Genomic DNA, 23020 nt, shown 5'->3' with positions numbered 1-23020 from the left:
ATCTCTGCATCATTCCCATCCCCATTTCCTCTTCTCAAGATTCTAGATTTTTTTTAAATTAAGTTCACTGCCCTTTAGAGCCACAGTGGTGGAAGCTGTGCACTTGGGTTTTTAGGGACTTCTCACGAAAGGACAACACCACATCCACAGCTAAGAGTTGTTCGTGGATAACATTAGTGGTCTAAACAGGTCATCTGCTCTGCCTTGCAAAATGCGCCAAACCACAAATGAAGCTCAAGTAAGTGTGTAGAGGCGTATAAAGTTTATACTGATGGCACAACATACACAATATTTATAGCACCATCTATTCCAATCTTCAGTCGAAAATAAAAGGCTGAGTGGCAATATTTGAACTTATGAATCCACAGACTGTAGGGACATCTTGGCAGCATATTAACCCACTAAGTTATTGGTTTAGGAACTATGGGTTACAGCTGCCCTATAATCCATTTCTATCCATGTGACATGAAGAGAGAATTTGTTGGGAGGGAATAAATGCACAGTTCCCTGCACCCCTAAGGGTGCTGTCAGTGCCTTGGGTTCCTTCTAATGATGTTAGACTGTGCCACCACCCTTGGAGATTGGGAGTAGGCGGAACAGTGGCATTACATGATGCCAATGCTGCCATAGATCTGCCAATATTGTTCTTTCTCTAATGGTAACTTGCATTGCTCCTGTCCATGTTGCATCTGTGGTGCATTAGGGGAACTTAGAAAAGTATTTTCAGTTCAGGACACCCAAAATGTGTGCACGGACAGTTTTTTTTTTCATGTAGTGTCACAGGTTAAGAACAGGGCACAGGAGAGAGAGAATAAAACACACCACTACTAAGGTATAGATTGACTCGATGCATATTTTCAATTGTTTTTCTTTGGATGGCAAAATCTTTCCAGGGCCATCATGTGCAGGGGCCACTGTAATTATCTGGCAAGGGAGGACCAAATTATGCCGAAGAGTTTACAAAAGTATGCAACAAGGAAAGGCAAGTTTCATTTGGCATATTTAAAAGCAGTGTTCAAACATATCTAATTTTTAAACATTAGCAGTGTTTTTGTGGAAAGGTTTCACTTCACTAATATCAGTTTAACACCTAAATGCAGCAATGAGCAACAGAGGTGACGTTCATCTTCATGACAAAAGGTCTGTCGTTGCGACTCAACATGTGGTAGAGTTTTGGTGAGTTTTAGTAACTTTTGATCCGTTTGGGCTGGAAAAGTATTTTTTGTTAAAATCTGGAAATTATGAAGATGATGGGCTATGTGGCAAGTGCAGCCAATCTACAATTATGCGGAAACTACCCCATTCACAGACACTCAAAATCCCAGCGACGAGGCCATACATCATGTCTTGAGTACTGTCTAATGGGAGCTTGTGAGACTCTTTGGAAACAATAGACTGTCAGAGGCCTCCTCCTTTTCACATGTATGTGTTCACAGCCACCAGCCCCACAGATGTCACACCTGCCCCGAGGTACTTCAAGTTGCCCACAACACTGGGGTTTGTCATGAAAGTTAAACAATTAGGCTCAGAAAGCAAGGCTGCGGCCCACATGAATCATGAAAAACACAAAATATGTTTTTCGACTTGTAAATGGGCCTTGGAAGCGCCAGGGGGCTGCCCTGGGAGGGCCTGGCACACCTGACCTCCCCCCCCCCCCCAAGCTAGAACCGGACTGTAGCACTTACTACCCCTGATGAGGCACTGAGGTGCTTTGCAGCGAGTAGCATGCTACTCTTGTGCGGTCAAGGAGACCACCCCGTGCATTCACTCCAGTTTCTTTGTGGTAGATTAAGTTAATAGGAGTTGGATGGGCTCAGTAGTGGGGTACGTGAACCCACACACATCCATGTGGCCAGACAAGGTTCAGGAATTAAAGCACTGCTGTGCCGCAGGGACATGAATTCACAGGAGGTGGGATCGCCGGGACCTGCAAGCGCCTGGATGCCCTATCGGGTGCTTAGCGGCGCTTTATACATCCTGATTGATTGATCGATCTATGAAATGAGGAGTGCGCAGGAGTAGGAACAACACTCCGCCATGCAACTCGGAGTAGGCTGTACCCAGAGAGGAGGCACCCAGAGAATGAAATATAAGGCGAGGGCCTTAAGGAATAAGAGATAAACTGTATATTCAACTTTCACACATGGTTTCATGAGATAAAACGAGGAGGCCTTTTAGGTGGCAAGCGATCTGAGGACGTAGAGCTGTACAGAGAAACACTGCTTTAATGGGAGATGTTGTACTGTAGCATTTGGGTAGGGTCTGCCAGTGGCGGTTGGTGAAGTTTGAGAGTGGTGGGGCTGGGCTTGGCCCGGGGTCGGGGGAGGAAGAGGTTCACATTGTGGGGGTGGGGAGCATGGCAATTTTTGGGATGCTAGTCACCATTTCAGTGTTTTCAATTTGGCACCAACCCATTTTTCTAAGTACAATCCATGTTATTTCCACATTATTGTGGGCTACTTAACACTGATCAGCGGATGGGGGCTAGTGAAGAATCAGCTTTCCTTTGCAATATTATGTGATTACTTTAGTACACCCACTACATGTTATCCTATAGCGTATTATGTGCACTACATTGGTTAGCATGGTTTTAAATCACATATCATGTTAATTGTACTGTCTGTTTTTACACCAACACAAAGATGGTGTCTGGAGAGAATCTGTCTCCCTGGCCACACAACATGTTTGCACTAATGGATGAATCCATCACTGCCCCCTAAACATGTTAATGGGCAGTTTCAACATATACCGTGTTTGGCATGTTTTTCGGTCACAACTGTGCGCACACTTGGCACCTTCCCCTACAGGAGTTTTAATGGGTTTGCATGCCCTTTGGGGACTTCTGGCCCAGCGTTCACTATATCTGCTCTGTGGCTGGTTCAAGGGAGAAGCCAGAAAATTGAAACACCACACACTTCGAACAAAAGCTCTTACTATATGGCACCAAGCAAACAAAGCAAGTCATCACATCCCTTCCCAAAAGAGCGCTCCTGTTTTAATTGTATCCATTCCCCATTTCCTCCTTCCATTCGCCTGCTGATATCCACCATTTCATTCTGTCATTCATTCACTCTTTCATCCATCATTCAGTCTTTCACCATTCTTTCCGAACACCCATACATTTCCAGTCTATCCATTCATCTCAATATGTAGCCATCAAACCTATCCATCCATGCACCTATCATTCCTCCATCCTTTCACACATCCATCTTTTCAGTCACTCACTCATTCATCCATCCACCCTTTCATCAATCCATCGACCCTACCTTTCACTCATCCATCCGTTATTTCCCTCATCCATCTATCCACCCTTTAATCCATTTATCAATCCACCTTCCCTTTCACTCATCCAGCCATACTTTCACTCAGCCATCCTTTCACTCATCCATCCATCATTTTATCTCTCATAATCTTTCCATCCATCCATTATCCACGTATCCATCCACCTTTCACTCACCCAACAATTCACTCTTTAATCCATCTATCTACCCTCCCTTTCACTCATCTATCCATTTTTTCACTCATCCACCCTTTAATCTATGCATCAACCAACTTTCACTCATCAATTCATTCTTCTACTCATCCATCCTTTCACTCATCTGTGCATTCCTTTGTTCATACATCTATCCACACTTTCACTCCATCCATCCATACCATCACTCAACCTTCCATACCTTCTCTCATCATCCATCCACCCTTTCACTCATCCACCCATGCATACATTTACCCTTTCACCCTCTCTTTCATTCATCCATCCATTTTTCATGTATTCATCCATCCACCATTTTATCCATCCATCCACCCATCCACCCTCTCTTTCACTCATCCACCCTCTCTTTACTCACCAATCCATTCTTTTACTCACCCATCCTACATCCATCCTTTCACTCATATACCCACCCACCCTTTTACTCACCCATCCATCCACCCTTTCATTCATACATCCATCCATCCTCCCTTTCACTCACACATCCATCCATCTGACTTTTCACTCAACCATCCATACTTTCACTCACTCAGGCATCCATAATTTCTCTCATCATCAATCCACACTTTCACTCATCCATCCTCCTACCCTTTCACCCTCTCTTTCATTCATCCATCCATCATCCATTCTTGAACTTAATCATCCATTCGCCCTTTTACCCATCCATCCATCCTCTCTTTCACTCATCCATCCATTCTTTTACTCATCCATCCTACATCCATCCTTTCACTTTTACCCTCCAACTGTTTACTCACCCATCTATCCACCCTTTCACTCATACATCCATCCACCCACCCTTTCACTCACACATCCATCCATCAGCCATCCATCCTTTCACTCACACATACACCCATTCACCCTTTCACGTTATTTATGACCCCCAGCTGACATTTTTGTTGCCTCACCTAGTGACATGGAGGGAAGCTTCAAGCCAGGCGAGTCGGGACTGACTAATTAAAATAAACACACGCACATGCAATGTGCAACACCTTGCTCTTTGCTTCACTGTCCCCACAAGTCTGCTTGCTGGCAGTAAATCTAAGGCATACCGGAGCTCAAAAGGCATCCAGCATGAACTGCAGCGTGGGAAGCAGCACCTCGAGTCTGCGCAGTGTGTCTTCAAAAGTCCAGCTCACACACTGCGCACACTCGATTTCGTAGCTTCCTGCTTGTAGTCTCTACCCCACTCGTCACAGGGTCTGGTACCACCCCACCCTGTGACGAGTTGGAAAAGGGTGTGGTGACAATGGTCTCCTCTCACTGATTGACGTGGAGGCCGAGAGCTGCAGGGCTTGAACCTGAAACGCCCAGAGCTAACTCTACCTCCACGTCATCAGGGGGTGGAGACTGAACCTTGATGCAGTGTCTTTGCCGAGTTGTGACCTCACAGGCCTCAGGGCTGTGAGATTGTCAGCCCAGCAAAATTCTCTAGACTTTGTGCCTTCCCAGGAAAGCGTCACTCCACTGTCATCACTGCAAGGAGTACAGTTCGTAGTGTAGAGCAGCCTCAGAAATATAATTCAACATGTATATACACTGTGTTCACAAGTTGTTTTAAGGAAGCAGTTTCAGCTTTGCTTCCATGCATTATTTTTCACCGAGAATGTAAAGGGGGCGGAGCCCCGACGCCCTTGAAGAGAAACCGCCACTGGGGTCTGCTACCCTGTGGGGTGCTGAAGCTCTTGCCCATCAGGACAACATCATGCTATCCCTGCAGTGAAGTTCCTTCCTAGCAGCAGTGCTATCCCCGGCTGTAACGTTAACTACCCCTGCACCGCTCCTAGGAGGGGCAGTTAGTTTACTTCCACTGTGGTAGCATTGCCACCAGCATTAAGGTTATCTTACAGTAATGTTATCCCTGTAGTAACAGTACCACTGCAGGTATTTCCTTCCTCGGAGCAGTGCTACTCCTTGCAGTAACGTTAGCTACCCCTGCACCGCTCCTAGGAGGGGCAGTTAGTTCACTTCCACTGGCGTAGCATTGCCACCAGCATTAAAGTCATCCTACAGTAATGTTATCCCTGTAGTAACAGTACCACTGCAGTGCTACTCCTTGCAGTAATGTTAGCTACCCCGGCACTGCTCCTAGGAGGGGCAGTTAGTTTACTTCCACTGGGGTAGCATTGCCACCAGCATTAAGGTTATCTTACAGTAATGTTATCCCTGTAGTAACAGTACCACTGCAGGTATTTCCTTCCTAGGAGCAGTGCTACTCCTTGCAGTAACGTTAACTACCCCCGCACTGCTCCTAGGAGGGGCACTTAGTTCACTTTCTTTTGGAGTAGCATTTCCACCAGCATTAAAGTCACCCTACGGTAATGTTAACCCTGCAGTAATGGTACCACTGCAGTAATTTCCTCCCTAACAGCAGTGCTAGCCCCTGCTGTAACGTTAACCACCCACTGCAGCGCTGTAAGGAGGGGCAGTTACTTCACTTCCACTGGCGTAGCATTGCCACCAGCATTAAATTCACCCTACAGTAATGTTATCCCTGTAGTAACAGTACACTGCAATGATTTCCTTCCTCAGAGCAGTGTTACTCCTTGCAGTAACGTTAGCTACCCCTGCAACGCTCCTAGGAGGGGCAGTTAGTTCACTTCCACTGGCGTAGCATTGCCACCAGCATTAAAGTCACCCTACAGTAATGTTATCCCTGTAGTAACAGTACCACTGCAGGTATTTCCTTCCTCGGAGCAGTGCTACTCCTTGCAGTAACGTTAGCTACCCCTGCAACGCTCCTAGGAGGGGCAGTTAGTTCACTTCCACTGGCGTAGCATTGCCACCAGCATTAAAGTCACCCTACAGTAATGTTATCCCTGTAGTAACAGTACCACTGCAGTGATTTCCTTCCTAGGAGAGGTGCTAGCCCCTGGAATAGCCTTACCTGCCCCTGCACTGCTCCTAGGAGGGGCAGTAACTTCACTTCCTGTGGAGTACCATTGCCACCAGCATTAAAGTCCCCCTACAGGAATGTTATCCCTGTAGTAACAGTACACTGCAGGTATTTTCTTCCTACCCCTGCACTGCTCCTAGGAGGGGCAGTTACTTCACTTCCTTTGCAGTACCATTGCCACCAGCGTTCCTAACCTTGCTTTGCAGAATTAGTTTTCTGGAAAAAAATAAAACATTGCTAGAGAATTCTGATGACTTCATTGTTTTCTAGAGTCGCGTTTAACTCATTTCTCCTGCGGAGTTTTTTCAGATTTGCAGATTTTGTGGCCTTTACGAACACTGCACGTTTTCCATAAAAATCTTCAAAAATTTGTTAGAAGAGCTCTTGCTACTTTGCTCTCGATCTCTGATTAAGAGCTCGTTTTTCTGGTCACCCCCCGCCCCTTCCTTTCTAATTCCTGCAACATCTATTGGGGCCCTTGACAGGTGTCGAGCATAGATAATTAAATATATCTGCAAATTATTTAAAAGGATTATCGTGGGTGGGGAGTGGAAACCACTGCCGTGGCTGGATTAACATATTTTTGGACCCCTGATAGTTTGTATTTATAGCGCCTCGTGCAGTTTAGGAGACCAGTAGCACAAAACCTTGGTTATGCGCGGCTGGAAGAGTGTGGTTACAGAATGTGTCCTAAATAGAAAGAGTACTGGTGTTTTAAGAGATGGCGAAAGCTGTACTTCTAGGCGCCAGATGCCTTCTTCTCACCATGGCCTCTAGGCGCCACCTGGCACAGAGCCCGGCAACCGCAGCAAGCAAACAATGCAATGCTTTATAGACAAACAGGACCTGCACGTGGCCAGGGCGCCATTCCATCAAGGTGCCAGTGGCAACCCCCGGCCAGGTCTGGGGTAACAGCCGGAGCTGGGGCACAGTGGGTAACTCAAACACCAGCCTGTCATGTACATCACAGCAGGGCCCAGGGTGAGCAAACAGAGCCACAAAGCAGGGGTTGGACCAATATGTGCCTCTTTGTCTCAGCCCCATTCCTTCCCCTGGGAAAATGCAGCCTCAGTGCAAGTATAAATCTAGGTGGGGTACCAACTGCACAGCTTCAGATATGATGAGGCTGCCCTGCATGCACGAGGGAGGGACGCTGGTGAAAAACCGAGCACCTAAAGGCATGGTATGCTGCACTATACAAGTGCAGTAACTAACTGACTATCTCCCTTTCTCCACGATTGTACTATTCATTTAGTTAGATTATGTTAGCGTTTCTGAAGCGTGTACCAGGCCTTGGAGGGTCTCTAGGCGCTTTAGGTGGCGATCACTAAGAACATCAAACACTAGCATAGATAAGGCTGAACGCAAGGTGGCAGTGAGCTATACAAGAAAGGTATCGTCGAATGTCAGCGGTTCTCAAACTTTTGACTTCCATGGACTCCGACTTTATCATTATTGGAAGCCGGGGACCCGGATGAATCATTATTGAAATCCGGGGGACCCCTCCCCTTCCACTCAGTCGTTTCTGGAAGCAGAGGACCCCAGCTGGCATTGTCGATGATTTGAATCACAAAACAATACCCCAAAAATACAGAAACAAACAGTGATCGAACATGTACACATGGGAACACATTTTATTTAATTTGCAAACAAGTATAAATAAACAAGGACTTGCAAAGTAATAGGAGCGTGAGGACCCACAGAAAGATGTTTCCGAGTGCAGTGAATATTGTTGTATCTTGACTGTAATGCTCAGAACAGCCCCAAAAGGGCCTAACAACATGAAAACAGAATGGCAGACAATAATGCAGTGTAAATGTATGTAGCCCCTAGAGAGTGCAGTGCCTTACACATTTTCAGGCCTAGCAGGCCTACCACAACACTATTACAAACAAGTCCCTTAAAACACAAACTACTTCCAGCTGTAAAACAAAAGCTTTAGCCACAAGAGAGCTTACTAAGACACTGAATGGTGGGAGAGGTTACTATTTTGGGGTTCTCCCCAACTTAGTGTGGGGGATCCGAGATGCTCTAGACCGAAAGAGTGCCTCGTGCTGAACATTTTGATGGTGGCCCGTTGCCCTAGGATCACCACACGGTGAGTTATGGGGAAACATGTTTTGTAAAAGGAATGCCCCACAAAGCATTATGGGGCAAGTTTCGAGTGCAGCGAATATTGTAGTATCTTGATTGTAATGTTCAGAACAGGCCCTAGAGGGCACCATAGCAAAAATAGCATTTGTAAGAAACTTTGTAAGAAACATGGTCATGTAACCGTATAGTCAGCCCCTACAGAGCATATCAAAATGAAAACAGAATGGCAGAAAGTAATGCAGTGTAACCATATATTTAACCACTGAAGTGCACAGGGCCTTACACATTTTCAGGCCAACTGCAATATTATTACAAACAAGGCCCCTAAACAAAAATTACCCCCGGCTGTAAAACAAAAGCTTCAGCCGTGAGAGAGCTTAAAAGACACCGAATAGTGGGAGAGGTTACTTATTTTGCTACCCCCAACCTAGTGTGGGGACCCAGAGATGATGTAGGCAGAGAGAGAGTGCGTCATGCTGAACGGTTGGCAGTAGTCCCATTGTCGCAGGACTAACACATGCTGAGTTAAAACGCAAAATGTTTTGAAAAAGAAATGCCCAGCACAGAATTATGGGGCGAGTTTCTAGAGTGCAGTGAATATTGTGTATCGGCTCTCCTGCTGTGTCGGGAGAGCTGCTTTGAGGATTTTTGTGATTATTTCAGTTTTAAGTGCTCCATTCTGTATACTTTTCAACTGCTAAAATTGTAAAGTGCTCCTAATGTAACATGTTCCTCTGATCAAGGTCAAGCTATATTAAACTTCACGTAGCCATGCAAAGCGCTCATTTAATTGAGTTTGCGCTATATGAAACTTCAGTGCTCCTCCTTAGAAAAAAAAATATTAAATAAATTAAAAAGAACTCCCCTCCAGCTTGCAGCCTTTGTGCACAGCCACCACAAAGAAACAGCGGCATACCCAAAACAAGGAAGAGGAAGAAACAACATACGGCCATGCAGCACGAAGCAAAAGAAAAAAAATAGTGCGCCACACTGAGGTACCTGGCCGATCGTTCAACAATACATGTAACATGGTCAGTCTCCAAGGTGTAACAAAGCAGCCTAAGGCGGGACAAACGTAAAGCAATTACCTACGAAATAAAGGGAATTTCGAAAGGCAGGCTTAGGAATGAAAGTGATGGGCGTGGTTAAAGCCTATAGAGTAGATTACAACATGTCAAAGAGCAGCGCTTGCGCGCTGCTACCCTCGAGCTAAAGAAAATGCAATGGGAAGGTTGGAGCTTTTCTAAATTCAATTTAATCCACACATCATCCATATTTTATTCTGTTTGATGCACCTGAACTGGTACCACAAATCAATCTGAGGATACTAATTTAATTTTTAGCCTCCAATTTCAAATTCTTTGACATTTACAATGTGTTTTAAAAATTTCAATTGTACATTTAGCCACTTTATATACAGTTTATCAATCTGTTAATACCATTTAATTTTCTAATCAGTGACGGGCCCCCTGAGGAGTATTTGCAGACCCCAGGGGATCCCTGACCACAGGTTGGGCACCACTGGCCTAGGGGCAGAAGTCTCACCTTGATATGTGGCAGTAGGCTACTGTGTAGTGACATACATCACGGGGGTGTTGTCCTGTTTTGTCAGATCACTAACACTATAGGGGTTTTTAAAAATATCTATGCCACTGACAAAGCTAGTGTGAGTGCCATCCCTCCAGCCGGATAAAATGGGAGCCCCCCAAAACCATTTATGTACAAAATAGCCGCAGTGGTACAATTTGTCACACCTATTCCTAAATTTACAGGTAAAATGTTGCATGATTGTGTATGGATGTTTATCGTGACCACGTTTGTCATCAAAATGGCATGTAAATACTAATTAATCACAAACTACTGGTGATGCCTGGGAGACCGTCTTAGAGAAGAGGCAGTTCCTAATCACCCTATGATGGTTAATTCATCTATGTATTCATTCATCTAACCATCAGAAATATTGCGCTATTGATTAAAACACAATAAGAAATGGTGCGCCTGGGAACAATATTGCCACCACAACAGAGTGCTGAAATTGGAAAAGCCTCACTTTGGGGACCCTTAAACTGAGGGTCAATGTATGGCAGTAAAAAGGGGGTGCAGTCATATAGGCGGAGGCATGAAAAGCAGCCTGACAGTCAATTTATATGTTTATTTTTTAAAACTCTACCACAAAGAAATTGGCAACAAGGTGAAACCCAACAGTAAACCTGTTTTGGCTTGATTGGCTGCAAGTTCTGTATTTCAATATATCTTATGGGGTCCAGGCACCTGCCGCAGAGAGCTTTGTGTGCCAAGTAAATCTCAGAATAATAACGATGAGATAAGTTCGGTGGTTAATACACTTGCTGGAAAAATCAGTGTTTTTTGTCCAGTCAGGTTTGACTCAAAGTAGCAGAGAGGATTACTGTATCTCCTGCAAAGCATATCTGTAACATGCAGGTGACCGATTTTGTTATTTAATCAGGCTAAGTAGGAGGGTTACTGGTTTTGACACAGAGATCCTTCTGTTATTTGCTGTTCATATAGTGCAATATTTCCAATATAGCATGGAGAGCTATGACCTGGTGTCCAGGATCGAAGGCAAACTGCAAGATATGGGTTTAGAATTTTTTTCTTAGCCTGTTATTATAAGGCTGTTAAAAAGGTTTCTTTAGTGAGTAAAAAAGTAACGCCCCCTTGCACGTGTACGTTGCTGCTCCAAACAGGAAGCCGACAACGTGTACGCCCCGCTGAATTGTGTCGCAGTGTTGGCAAATTACACCAGGACAAATTAAGCATGTTTCACTGGAGCCAGGCTGATTCCTGATCTGACTCGGTAACAGCTGTCGGAACCCAGATCCGGCTGGATCCACAGTCATTCCAGCATAGGGTGACCAGGTGTTCCGGATTTGCCAGGACAGTCCCGGTTTCTAGTAGCCGTCCCAGAAGATTTCAGCAAGTTTGGCTCATGTCCTGGTTTTTACAGGGGGGAAGAGGGGGTCGAGTTAAAATAGTGAGAGGCACGTTTTTTAGGTGTTCCAGAGCAGAGCTGGTTAGCAGTTGTTATTTAATTAACAGGTATTTTGCTGGTTTTTAAAAAATTACATTTTATTAATTTTCTTAGAGGCTCTTCTGCGTTTCAATGTTGATATGATCTTTCATTCTGCGACGCTCTGTTCAATTTTGAAAATTTAGTCCTATTTTTGCAAAATATCCCAGTTTTTGTAATTGCAATTGTATTCATATAGCTCTTACTACCCCTGCCATTGTGTTGAAGCGATTTTCAGCGAGTAGCACGCTACTCTGGAACCCAAGAGGAATTAGTGGTGGATTAGTATGGCGAAATATGAGTACAGTATTAGTATTATTATGAGTTAATTTGAGCAGAGGATATGTGAGTTTGTTAGTTGGATTGAATGGAGTAATGGAGGGATAGAGGAGGGAAGAATCCAGAAGTGTTAATTGAGAGTTTGTAGTAATAGGATGAGGTTTTGGATGAGTAAAGGAGAGATGGAGGAGGGAAGAGTTTTTGGTGCTCAAGATCAGGTCAACCTGTTCCAGCACTGTATCTCACAAGCAGTGGCCAGAGTCGAACTGTGCAATGGAAAAGGCCCTTCAGACGCAGAGCCTTGGAACAATGTCCCTCAGAATATTGGGCCCAGATTTTGCATCTGGATTTGTAGTTCACAGAATTTGGACTCAGAATGTTGGTTAGTAGAATTAGGGTCTCATTCCATCATCCTGAAATAAAAACAATTTATGAGATTACTTGTAGAATGTATGTCAAGGGCAATTCTTGTTCCCGGAAAGCATTTAGAGTAAAAGCTCAAATAGCTTGTGGAGCTGGCTAAGAAAGAGTTTCAGATTCTGTTGCCTTTTGTTAGCTTCTAAGCTCAAACAAAATGTGTAGTGCCTGGGTGGAGATTTTTTTTGCTAAAACACCACAACTTTAGTGTTAATAACTCTGAGAGTCAGTAACAGATCTGGTTGTGATAATTCCCATAGTCGTCGTTATAGTCGCGAGCCACTCAGATTATACTACAAGTTACCAAGAAGTCTTTCTGGTGAAGCCCAGACTCCCTCAGAGCTCTGAGGCTGACGTACACCGACATTCCAAGACCTCTTTATAAAACGGTCAGGGTTTGTCTATGATTGTACAACACAAGGCACACAGAGCTCTTCACATGATGCCACAGGGATTCATTCCCTCATTGCTCAGCTCTTTAAAACATCCAGATTATTCATGTCAACACCCAGAGTCCCTCAGAGATCTGAGGTGGACAATACCAGGTGCTCCCTGGACCTCTTCATAAAACAGTCTGAGTTTACTCAATTACAGACATAAGGCACATTAAGCTCTTCGCTTGATGCCACACAGATCCATTCACTTATAGCTCTGCACCTTAAAATACCCAGAGTATTCATGATAACACGTACAAGTCCCCCAGAAATCTATCAATGGCACTATGACACTGAAACAAATGCACTCTTGGGGGACCAAACAGCATCTGAATCCCAAACCCACAGAAAGTTGAGTTTCTTCTCATCTACCGCCTTCTTCAATCAATCAATTTACTTGTATAGCGCCACTTGCTGCCCATGAGGGTATCCAGGAGCTGGCAGGGTCCAGGGTCTCAGTTGAAAAACCAGGTTCCCAGCGTCCTACAGCGCTCCTGTAGAGTAGGGGAGGTCCTGGAGGGCAGGGGGCGCCCATTCCAGGCTTTGGCTGTGAGGTAATCAACCAGTCCAAGCTTGGCTAGATTCTCTCTCCATTCTAGATTCTCTCTCCATTCTAGATTCTCTCCCCCATTCCAGTTTCTTGTTTTACAAAGCAATGGCTCTATATGGAGAATCTAGAAATCCCTCCTCCTGCCTCTCCCAGGAGCTCATGTTATCCCCATCCCTATGCAGCATTCTAAAAAGACTTGTGGCTCAATTACAAAAATGTGCAGGGGCGCAACAGGTGTTTGCAACAACGTCTTCCACACCTGAGGGCATGTTCGCATTATAGGATGGGTGGTTGATGCTTGTGTGGTACCTTCTAGGTGGATCACGCCTATGCACATTTGCACCGGTGGCAAAGGGCATTCCCTCGTGCAAAGAGAGGTGACCTGACCGTGCGCCACGAAGCAGAGTCACAGAACCAATGAGAGCAACCCCTGAAAGGGGGAAGTGAGTCCCATGGACACCCCAGACATCCCCTTGCAGGCAGATGCTGCACCCTCTGCTACCACCTGCAGGGGACCTCAGCGCCCCTTCAAAGGCAGGCTTAGTGCCACCGGCACTGTTGAAGGGGGGACTGCCTGCTTCAAGCAGCTGGTCACCTTTTACTAATGCGCCTCCCACAGGGCAGGCGTGAGTTCACTACCACCGTGGGGGCTGTGCATTACCTGTAACAGGGAGTACTGGCCCCATCTGTGCCAAGCACACCTAGCTAAAAGTTCATATTTACATAATATGTGCATTCTATGCTTTTATGGCCAGATGTCTAGTAATCTGACCAACCTTTTAAAGCAATATGTTTTTTTTTTTTTAAAGGCATCTCAAACTTTCCCCAACACTTTTCTTCATATAAAAAGTGATTAATTTTCAACCATCAACAAGACAACATCTGGGTCATACATGTCATACATCTTCAGTCCACATTCGCTTGAACTCAAGCCCCCTCTAACAATCATCGCCTACGGCCACCTTTCTAGGTCTCACCTGAGAGAGGGCATGTGCTGTCCGCTGCCGAGAAGTACTGTCAGCATACATCGGGCTTAGGACCCGCATACTGCTTGCCATTTGTTGGCTTTACTGTCACTTATGTGCTTATGTTTTATTTGCTAGTGTTTGCGGAATTTCCTTCCTCTTCTTGTGTTTGTCTCTCCCCGGAGCACGGACCCATTACTGTGTCCCTCCTACCGCTCGCATTTTCAGGGGCCACTTTTTTCTTTCAGATTAACTACTCTACGAGAATGCATGTTTTCCAGCTGTCTCTCTTGTGCTTCCCTCCCCCGTTGTGCTCAGTTTTTCTCTCTCACATGGGCTCCTGCCCCCACTATCCCTTAGTGCGTTCTTGCTTGTGTGCTTCCCCCCCAACTCCACGTGTCTCTTGTTTGACCTTCCCATCTGCAACAGTGTTGTTGTCCCCCCCCCCTCCCCGGCCACCTATTTTCCTCCCTTCCCCTATGTGCGCCCCAGTGTTGCTTCTTTTCCTAGTCCATGTGTAGCTTCCGCCCCGTATGTACCCCCATTATTGCTTCCCTCAGTGCTGCTCACCTCTGTGTTGCTTTCCCCCCACCCGCTTAAAAATAAAAATAAAAAATGAATGGAATGGAAGGCAAATCAGTCGCTTCATGCGCCTGCTGCACAGACCCCGAGACACTTCGCCAGAGAGAAACCCAACTACCACTGATTCCCCAACAAAATTGCTTGATTTCTGTAGCTCCTAATTTCACAATGAGTTTGGCAAGCACTACCTACTGGTGCCGGAATGTAAAAGCCCATAACTGACTCGGAAATGTCCCAGGACCCCTCACAGATCCATCCTTTAACTTTACTGGCGTTGGCACGTTTCACCCAGTCCTATGACTGGGGTGCCTGCCTGCCTGCCCGTCCGTCCGTCTGTCTGTCTGTCTGTCTGTCCGCCTGCCTGCCCGCCTGCCTGCCTGCCCGCCTGCCTGCCCGCCCGCCTGCCTGCCCGTCCGTCCGTCTACCCGCCCGCCTGCCCGCCCGCCCTGACGGCATTTTGGAGGTGAAGGGTTACGGTATTCAGCTCCTTGTGAAGATTTCATTCCTCACTAATACAGGAAACAAGGCCATATCTTGTGCACTTTCAGGCATCGCTGCACTTTTTAATAACTCATTTGAAACACTCAGACTCGAGTAGTTTAGTGTGTGTGAAAGTGAAACCAAAACAGCCCATTTCAAGGGGACATTTTGGGAAGACCTTTCATAGTGAATCGTTATCAATGAGAAGCAAATAAAAGGCGGGGTTCAATTTGTCTAATTTGCTAACTGTAAAGAATAAATACAGAGTTCGAGATATTGGAAATATATTTTGGGTTATTTATTTTCTTTGAAAATAATTTTCCATTAAAAGTATTTCCTTTCCTAACACCCCATTTGAAAATGGGGGATTTTGAAACACATCCCCCACACTTGTGGCATCACTGTACAAGGGAACGGTGGGGTGCACGTTTAGAAGTGCAGGTAAGTGTGAGACAGACTTTGATGAAACTTGTGAATACCCCCTCGGTGGGTATTCTGTTCACCCCATTGGTCAGGACGACACTCGACACTCTCCTGTAAGCAACACGGGTTGCAAGTCACGACTTTGGAATTTCTGCACATCCGGTAGTAAATGAACATTGGAAAATTATATTTCTGATTGCTTGTAAGAAGTTTCAGGTGGTGAGTTTATGCATTGGGAGTAAATAGAACTGACGGTACAGGTCACACACTATAGACAGAGTTACACATGTTAAATGTTTGTGAATCCAGGCGCTATATTTACTTCAGGCAGACAACACAGCCCTTGTTTGGTGTGTTTTACTATAAAGGTGCACTTAGTTCTATGTGAGCACCTGAAGCAAAAGGCTAATTACCAGCTGGGGCCAGAGAATAGTATGGTAGCTCAGTGGGTTCACGTGCCTGCCTTGGGGCCCTAAGTACGCCTCACAGTAAAAGGTCAATGCTATAGATAGACGTTTGCTAATACAGAATAACAAATCCTTAGATCTGCCTTTGGTGTCACAAAATAGTATTTTCCGCAGGACTGCATTAATGTCACTTGTAATGCAATGGGTCTCACGTTTGCTCGAGTTAGAGCTATTTGCGTTATAAATTCATAACTGGACTTTTCTTGCCACATAAATTGAAAAGGAAAAGTGAAATAGTTGACGTAAGCGAGCCGATTCAAAGCGCCACGACCGCCATGAGCGCGAAGGAGAAACACAAAAGGAAAAATAAGTTCACTCCTAGTTAAACGTATCAGCAATCGTGCAATTATCCATGTAACAAGGTCTTTGTCCAAGGCAGAAACAAAACTGCCCCAAGGAGGGACAAACGTAAAGCATTTATCAATGATAAAGGATTTTTTGAAAGGCAAGCCCATGAGCGAGTGATCGTGATGGGCGTGAGGTGGGCGTGGTAGAGGCCCAAAGATAGAATACAACACGCCAGATCGCTTGTGCGCTCGAGCTAAAAATGTAAATGAGGGTGGTTTCAATCTCAAGTACTCCACAGAATGTGAAGATAATGCCTTGTCTGTCTTGTGCTTGTTGTTTTGACCTCTGGCGAAGTCATTGCTCTCTCCTCGCCCTCCAGAATTTACAGTGTTCTTTATTTCTATCCAACCATGGTAATATATTTGGAAATAGCTGAAAGCTTTAGTGACAGTCGTACCAGATCTGGAGTTTAGGAAACCTTTTTGATATGCTTTGTACTTCACCCTCTCCCGGACACCAGTCAGGGCCACTACAGTTCAGGTTATAAAAAGCCCTCACTTTGCAGCCAGAAATCTAGACAAGAAGCCTGTAAGGCACACACAGTCGTTAGAGTAAGGGGCAGTGTTTCTATGGTTTCACTCCACTTCACCAGTGCATACACCTCACTTGTCACTGTTGGTCACTAACCAGAGGTGCATGCACTTCACTTGTCACTGTTGGTCACTTACAGGAGGTGCATACACTTCACTTGTCACTATTGGTCACTAACCAGAGGGGCATGCACTTCACTAGTCACTGTTGGTCACTTACAGGGGTGCATATACCTCACTTGTCACTGTTGATCACTTACAGGGGGGTGCATGCACTTCACTTGTCACTGTTGATCACTTACAGGGGGGTGCATCACTAACAGGGGGTGCATACCTTTCACTTGTCATTGTTGGTCACTTATAGGAGGTGCATACACTTCCCTTGTCACTGTTGGTCACTTACAGGAGGTGCATACACTTCACTTGTCACTGTTGGTCACTCACAGTGAGTGGATACACTTCATTTGTCACTGTTGGTCACTAAGGAGGAGCATACACTTCACTTGTCACTGTTGGTCACTCACAGAGAGTGGATAAACTTGACTTGTCACTGTTGGTCACTAGCCGAAGGTGCATACACTTCACTTGTCACTGTTGGTCACTAACAGAGAGTGGATACACCACTTGTCACTGTTGGTCACTAAGGAGGAGAATACACTTCACTTGTCACTGTTGCTCACTCAGAGAGTGGATACACTTCACTTGTCACTGTTGCTCACTCACAGAGAGTGGATACACTTCACTTGTCAGTGTTGGTCACTAAGGAGGAGAATACACTTCACTTGTCACTGTTGCTCACTCACAGAGAGTGGATACACTTCACTTGTCAGTGTTGCTCACTCACAGAGAGTGGATACACTTCACTTGTCAGTGTTGGTCACTAAGGAGGAGCATACACTTCACTTGTCACTGTTGCTCACTCACAGAGAGTGGATACACTTCACTTGTCAGTGTTGGTCACTAAGGAGGAGCATACACTTCACTTGTCACTGTTGGTCACTCACAGGGGGTGCATACACCTCACGGCTGTAATCTGATGCTGTAGAAGGTATGACATGACTGCTGTGAGGGTGGGCAGAAGGGACCCAGACTCTCAGTGGATTCCTGCAGGGAGTGTAAACCAACCAACGTGGATTCCACATTCCACCAACTTGGCAAGACGTTATTCAAAGGCTGTACTTAAACCTTCCTACCCAACATTTCTGCTAAACGGAGAGGGGGTGCAGGGGAGATTTCAAAATGTCCAAATCTGTAATCATATTGGGTGCACATAGAAGCCCAGGGCACTGTACATGGTTGACAACTTCAGGCAGTGCTGGCTTTCTGCACAACTACAAGACCAAAAGGGTGATGGTGATGATCTGAATTCATCTCAGCCACTGGTATTCGCTCAGGGCTGCATTCCAAACCACTGTTTTTCAAACACTGTGCCATTCTAGCCAGAGGCCTTCTATATGCAAATCAGTCTTCCTGCTCTAATAGGAACAGTCCATTCTGAACTGCCAAGCCAGGTCCTCTCCACATGAGAACACAGACAACCGCAGACCGGTTCCGACCTACTTGTTTGGTCAGTAAGGTTTAACTGATGTCTTACGGCTCTGGGCACACAGGACCCACATCTAGGCATACTTACGACATCTACTGCAAAAAACAACAATGTGATGGAAGGAATGCTTGAATTAATCTCAGCCACTGGCAGATGCCTGGGGCCTGTAACCCAGCCCATCATTGTTCACCCACCATGCCAGTCTTATGCAAAGCAGGACTCACCCTACTCCTCATGAGAAATACTAACCTCGCACTATCGAGGAATAGCAGTGAACAATTACAATCTGCAAGACCACAGGTCTGATCTGGAAGGCCCACAAGCAAGCCACTTTTGGTCACAATGACCACTTGTGTCAAGGGAAGGTGTGGCCAACATACTTTCCATCTTATGTACACAACTAAAGTCATAAGACTCTCCATGAGGCAGACAGGGTGACATTAGAGACATTAGAGAACCAAATTACCCTGATGAATGCCCCAGAACTGACGATGCATTAAGGGCAGAAACATGTTGCATACCTCTGAGGATCTACATGACACAGCTTCCCCAGATACATCTCTGTTTTTAGTTATGTGATAGGAAGTGGGCCTTAAACCTATAATATCCCACCCTCTACACATTTTAATACACAATTTTGAGGCCCCCAGGACACTACGATATAGCAGACATACTCCTCAAAAAACCCAGTCCTACAACAGGAACGCCAGAGTAAGTCCACCGTAACTTTCACGTTCAACTTTCAGTGCCGAAGAAGCCCGACGATGAAGCATTTCACTTAAGTAATTGCGGGCCTTTGGCCAGTTCTAAAAAGGACACTCAAGTGCCTGCTATTTTTATCTGGTACATCAGGGGATATTAATAAATGATACAACCCTCAAAACAAAAGGCGTCTTGAACGAACAATTTTAAAGGGACAGTAATAAACTTCTGTTTGAACAAAAAGTAGCGCGATAAGTAGTTGGAAGAGGAAAAGTCCAGACATAATATGTTTACGACACTACCAGGTCTTTTCACACATTCATTTTTATTTTCCCTCATCTACCGGTTTTACATTGTGACAGGTTAAAAAACACAGATGACTGTTAAACACTCACTGGCTGTTACTGGCAGTGGTGCTAATAAACCACACATCCGTAAGCTGATTGGACGATGCACGAGGTAAACCAGAGCTAAGTCTATTCAGTGTTACAACTGCAGCCCACATCTTTGCTACCTGAAAGAGCAATAGGAGTGATGGCAATCATCACTGACATTTAATAAGAATAGTAGTCTGGAACAGAATACATGAGCTAATAATGCAAAAGATAATGCAAGATGGATTTACTTTGACCATGCGCATTACCTTATTTATTGTCTAAAACAAAAGTAACACTGTCTTAGAATGATATAACACGTTAGGCATGCATAGTACATACAGCAGTCAAATATATTGCTGCCAAATTCTAACATACATTTGTACTAAATTAGCAGGCGATGACTGGTTGCATGGTTCTGTTAGTCTCAGTTGATGGAGCCGACACGTGTTTCGGCACTACGACTTTTTTCAAGGTTTTTTTTTTTTTTAAATCAACAGGTAGAGTAAGCTCTAGTATGGTTGCCCATTATTAACTTATTTGTTCTGTGCCAGAAAATGATTGTTACTCTACCAGCAGGCCTCGTGTCTGTATGTCCAATCCATTCCAATGGTGCTAGAAAGACAACACGTCTTATAGACACCTTACTTTCTTTGCAGATCAAGAAACAGGGTGTAACCACAGTGCAATCACCACTGGGATAAGCAGCCCTTTAAACCTGGAAAGGTACAGAGTGCAAACAAGTCTGAAATGGTGCAGAAGAACCTACAGCGTGGGGATGGGTGTGCAAGTTTCAAGAGAGGGACAAGACCACGATGTACCTAGGTTGTGTAGTGAAGTAGAAAGACTCCAAGGCACACTTGTGCGCAGGGCTCAGATCCTGAAAGGCTTCTGATGCTTTCACAAAAGATGCTGATGCCAACACCAAAGAGGCTATGAGCCCCAATACCCCAGCAATGGAGCCCATGGGTTTGGTATCTGACAACACCTGAGGGAGATCATCTGTACAGGCACAACTGATGCCTAACTAGTCACAAACTATTTCCTTTTTCTGTTACTTCAACAATGCTTCCAACAAGCACTTCATGAGGGCTCTTGTATTTTCAAGAGATCTCAGGTCATCATTGCACTCAAGACAGGGGTAAACGTGTGGCTTCCTAATGCAATCAGACACAGGTAAGGCTCAAAGCCAATGCTCCACCGACATCAGCGAGACGTACATCAAACGTCTGAAGGTGTGCTTGAAGAGACCTACCTCAAACATCTATAGGTGGGCTTAAAGAGATGCAAGTCAAACACCAAGAGGTGTGGATTCATAGACACTAATGAGATGGACCTCAAACACATGGAGGTGTACTTGAACAGACCTACCTCAAACATCTATAGGTGGGCCTAAACTGACACCTGTAAGACGTCCCTCAAACACCCGGAGGTGTTCTTTATGAGACATACATCAAACATCTGTGGGTGTGCTTAAAGAGACACAAGTCAAACACCAAGAGGTGTGGATTCATAGACACTAATAACATGTACATCCAGCACCTGGAGGTGCACTTTAAGAAACCTACCTCAAACATCTATAGGTGAGCTTAAAGCGACACCCAGACGTGGCCTAAACTGACAGTGGTAAGGCGTACCTCAAACACCCGGAGGTGTTCTTGAAGACGGTGGTCCACTCTGCGTCCCGCGGCTTGGAGTCCTCATTGGGGTCATGTTCCCAGCCAGAGTGAGGGATGATCACCTCGTTAGTGAGGGTCTGCAGGCCGTGGTTGATAATCACCATCTTCAGGGGCTCATAGGAGGACAGGTTCCACAGGGTGCCTTGGGGGGAAGAAACGCAAACAGGAGTCAAAATCTGGAACTGGGGGAGAAACATGTGCAAGGTGGAAGGCTAGAAAGGTTGGGAACAAAGGAAGAATCCAGAATCCGGGACTAGAGGAGAGAAGAATCAAGGGCTAACAAGGGAGGGGGGGTGATAAGAAAAAAAAACAATCAGGGAGTCAGAAAACATGACTTTGGAACAAAAAAAGTATTTTTAAACGTAGGGCTGATTTTAACAAAACAAATTCCATCTCTTACAGTGTACTGAAGCTTCAGAGCACATGCAACTCCTCTCCATTTCTGTCCATTTCTCCATCATAAACATAACAATACATTTATTTTGAGAGGAGCAGATCACAAAACACATGAACGTTTAGAAATAGTGTGTGTTTCCGGTTTTTACATTTACCATGTGTGTCCTTGACATCAGATGCCCCTGTGTGTTGCTACCTGGTTCCCTTTGCCATAGAGATGTCTGAATCCTTCACAGGTTAGTGATTGGTCGAAGCTAAGCTCACAAAGGTTGCATCCTGGAGCTATGTCTGGGTACCTCCTGATGTCCTGTTAGGCTCCAGGTATGCAGACATGAACAAAATATACTTTGCTATTTAGTTACGGGAACAACTTTGGTGAGGCCTACTGTCTGTAAACACGATCATCTCCCCCATCCTATCTTCCCCAACAAAGAAAAGGGAAGGGTCAGTCATGCAGCAGAAACATCATATAAATTCTGGTTCTGAGAAAACATCTCTGTGTTCCCCACCTCCCTCTGGGTTCTGGGAGGCGGCCTCTGCTCTCTAGCTCTTGGAGAGGATTTCTAGTGGCTGTTTCTTAGAGAGGAGCTATGGCCCAAATGTTCCGACAGGGAATCTCTGGTCCCATCAGTTCTCAGAGAGGACCTCTGAGCCCTTCTTTCTGTTCTGAGAAGTAAACTCTTAAAACCCCCCAAAGAAAGAAAGAAGGGGGTGGTCAGCTTTGCAGCAGGAATAGCATATGTATTCTGGTTCTGAGAGAGCATCTCTACCCCACCCCGGGTTCTGAGAGGTGGCCTCTCCTCTAGCTCTTGGAGAGGATTTCCAGTGGTTGTTTCTTAGAGAGGAGCTGTTGTCCACATGTTCTGACATGGGATCTATGGGTCGACCGGTTCTGAGAGAGGACCTCTCTCTGGGCCCTTCTGTTCTGAGAAGTAACCTCTCCCCCCCCTCCCAACCCTCCTGGTTCTGATAGATAGAGGATTCCTGGACACACCAGTTCTAACACAGGGCCTCTTATCCAATGGGTCTCAGTGAGGACCTCTAGCGCTCTCTGTTTTGAGGAAGGGCATCTGGTTGCCTCTGTTTTGAGAGGGGGCCTCAGAGGTCCTCTGCCCCCCTCGCCCGCCTTGACCCGCTCTGCGTTAATCTAGTTACTAAATTTGAAAGTCTATGTCTATACAATACAACTTTAAATCTCAAAATATTATTGCCCTTGTACATATATTCCCTTTCTATGTAGATACATCTATATATTTACTTCTTTACTCCTACGGCAGAAGAAAAAGGAAAAAAACACCCTTTGCCTTAGTCCAATGCATTACTGTCTCGCCCTAGACCTCTCG

The 23020-nt window shown here is 45.3% G+C and overlaps 1 protein-coding gene across 7 annotated transcripts in view; it reads right to left on the bottom strand.

Annotated features, from left to right (window-relative positions):
* ARVCF (ARVCF delta catenin family member) overlaps window positions 1-23020 on the bottom strand; it is a 442211-nt gene that overhangs the window by 126088 nt on the left and 293103 nt on the right. For all 7 annotated transcript variants that reach the window (XM_069215286.1, XM_069215288.1, XM_069215290.1 and 4 more), the window contains exon 5: window positions 21240-21423. In XM_069215286.1, coding sequence (XP_069071387.1) covers window positions 21240-21423 — 184 coding nt within the window. The remainder of the gene's footprint in view (window positions 1-21239; window positions 21424-23020) is intronic.

This window comes from Pleurodeles waltl, chromosome 11 (genome assembly GCF_031143425.1).
Source record: "Pleurodeles waltl isolate 20211129_DDA chromosome 11, aPleWal1.hap1.20221129, whole genome shotgun sequence".
NCBI lineage: Eukaryota > Metazoa > Chordata > Amphibia > Caudata > Salamandridae > Pleurodeles > Pleurodeles waltl.
The sequence above is the reverse complement of the archived record's forward strand: the minus strand, read 5'-3'. Positions and strand labels throughout refer to the sequence as shown.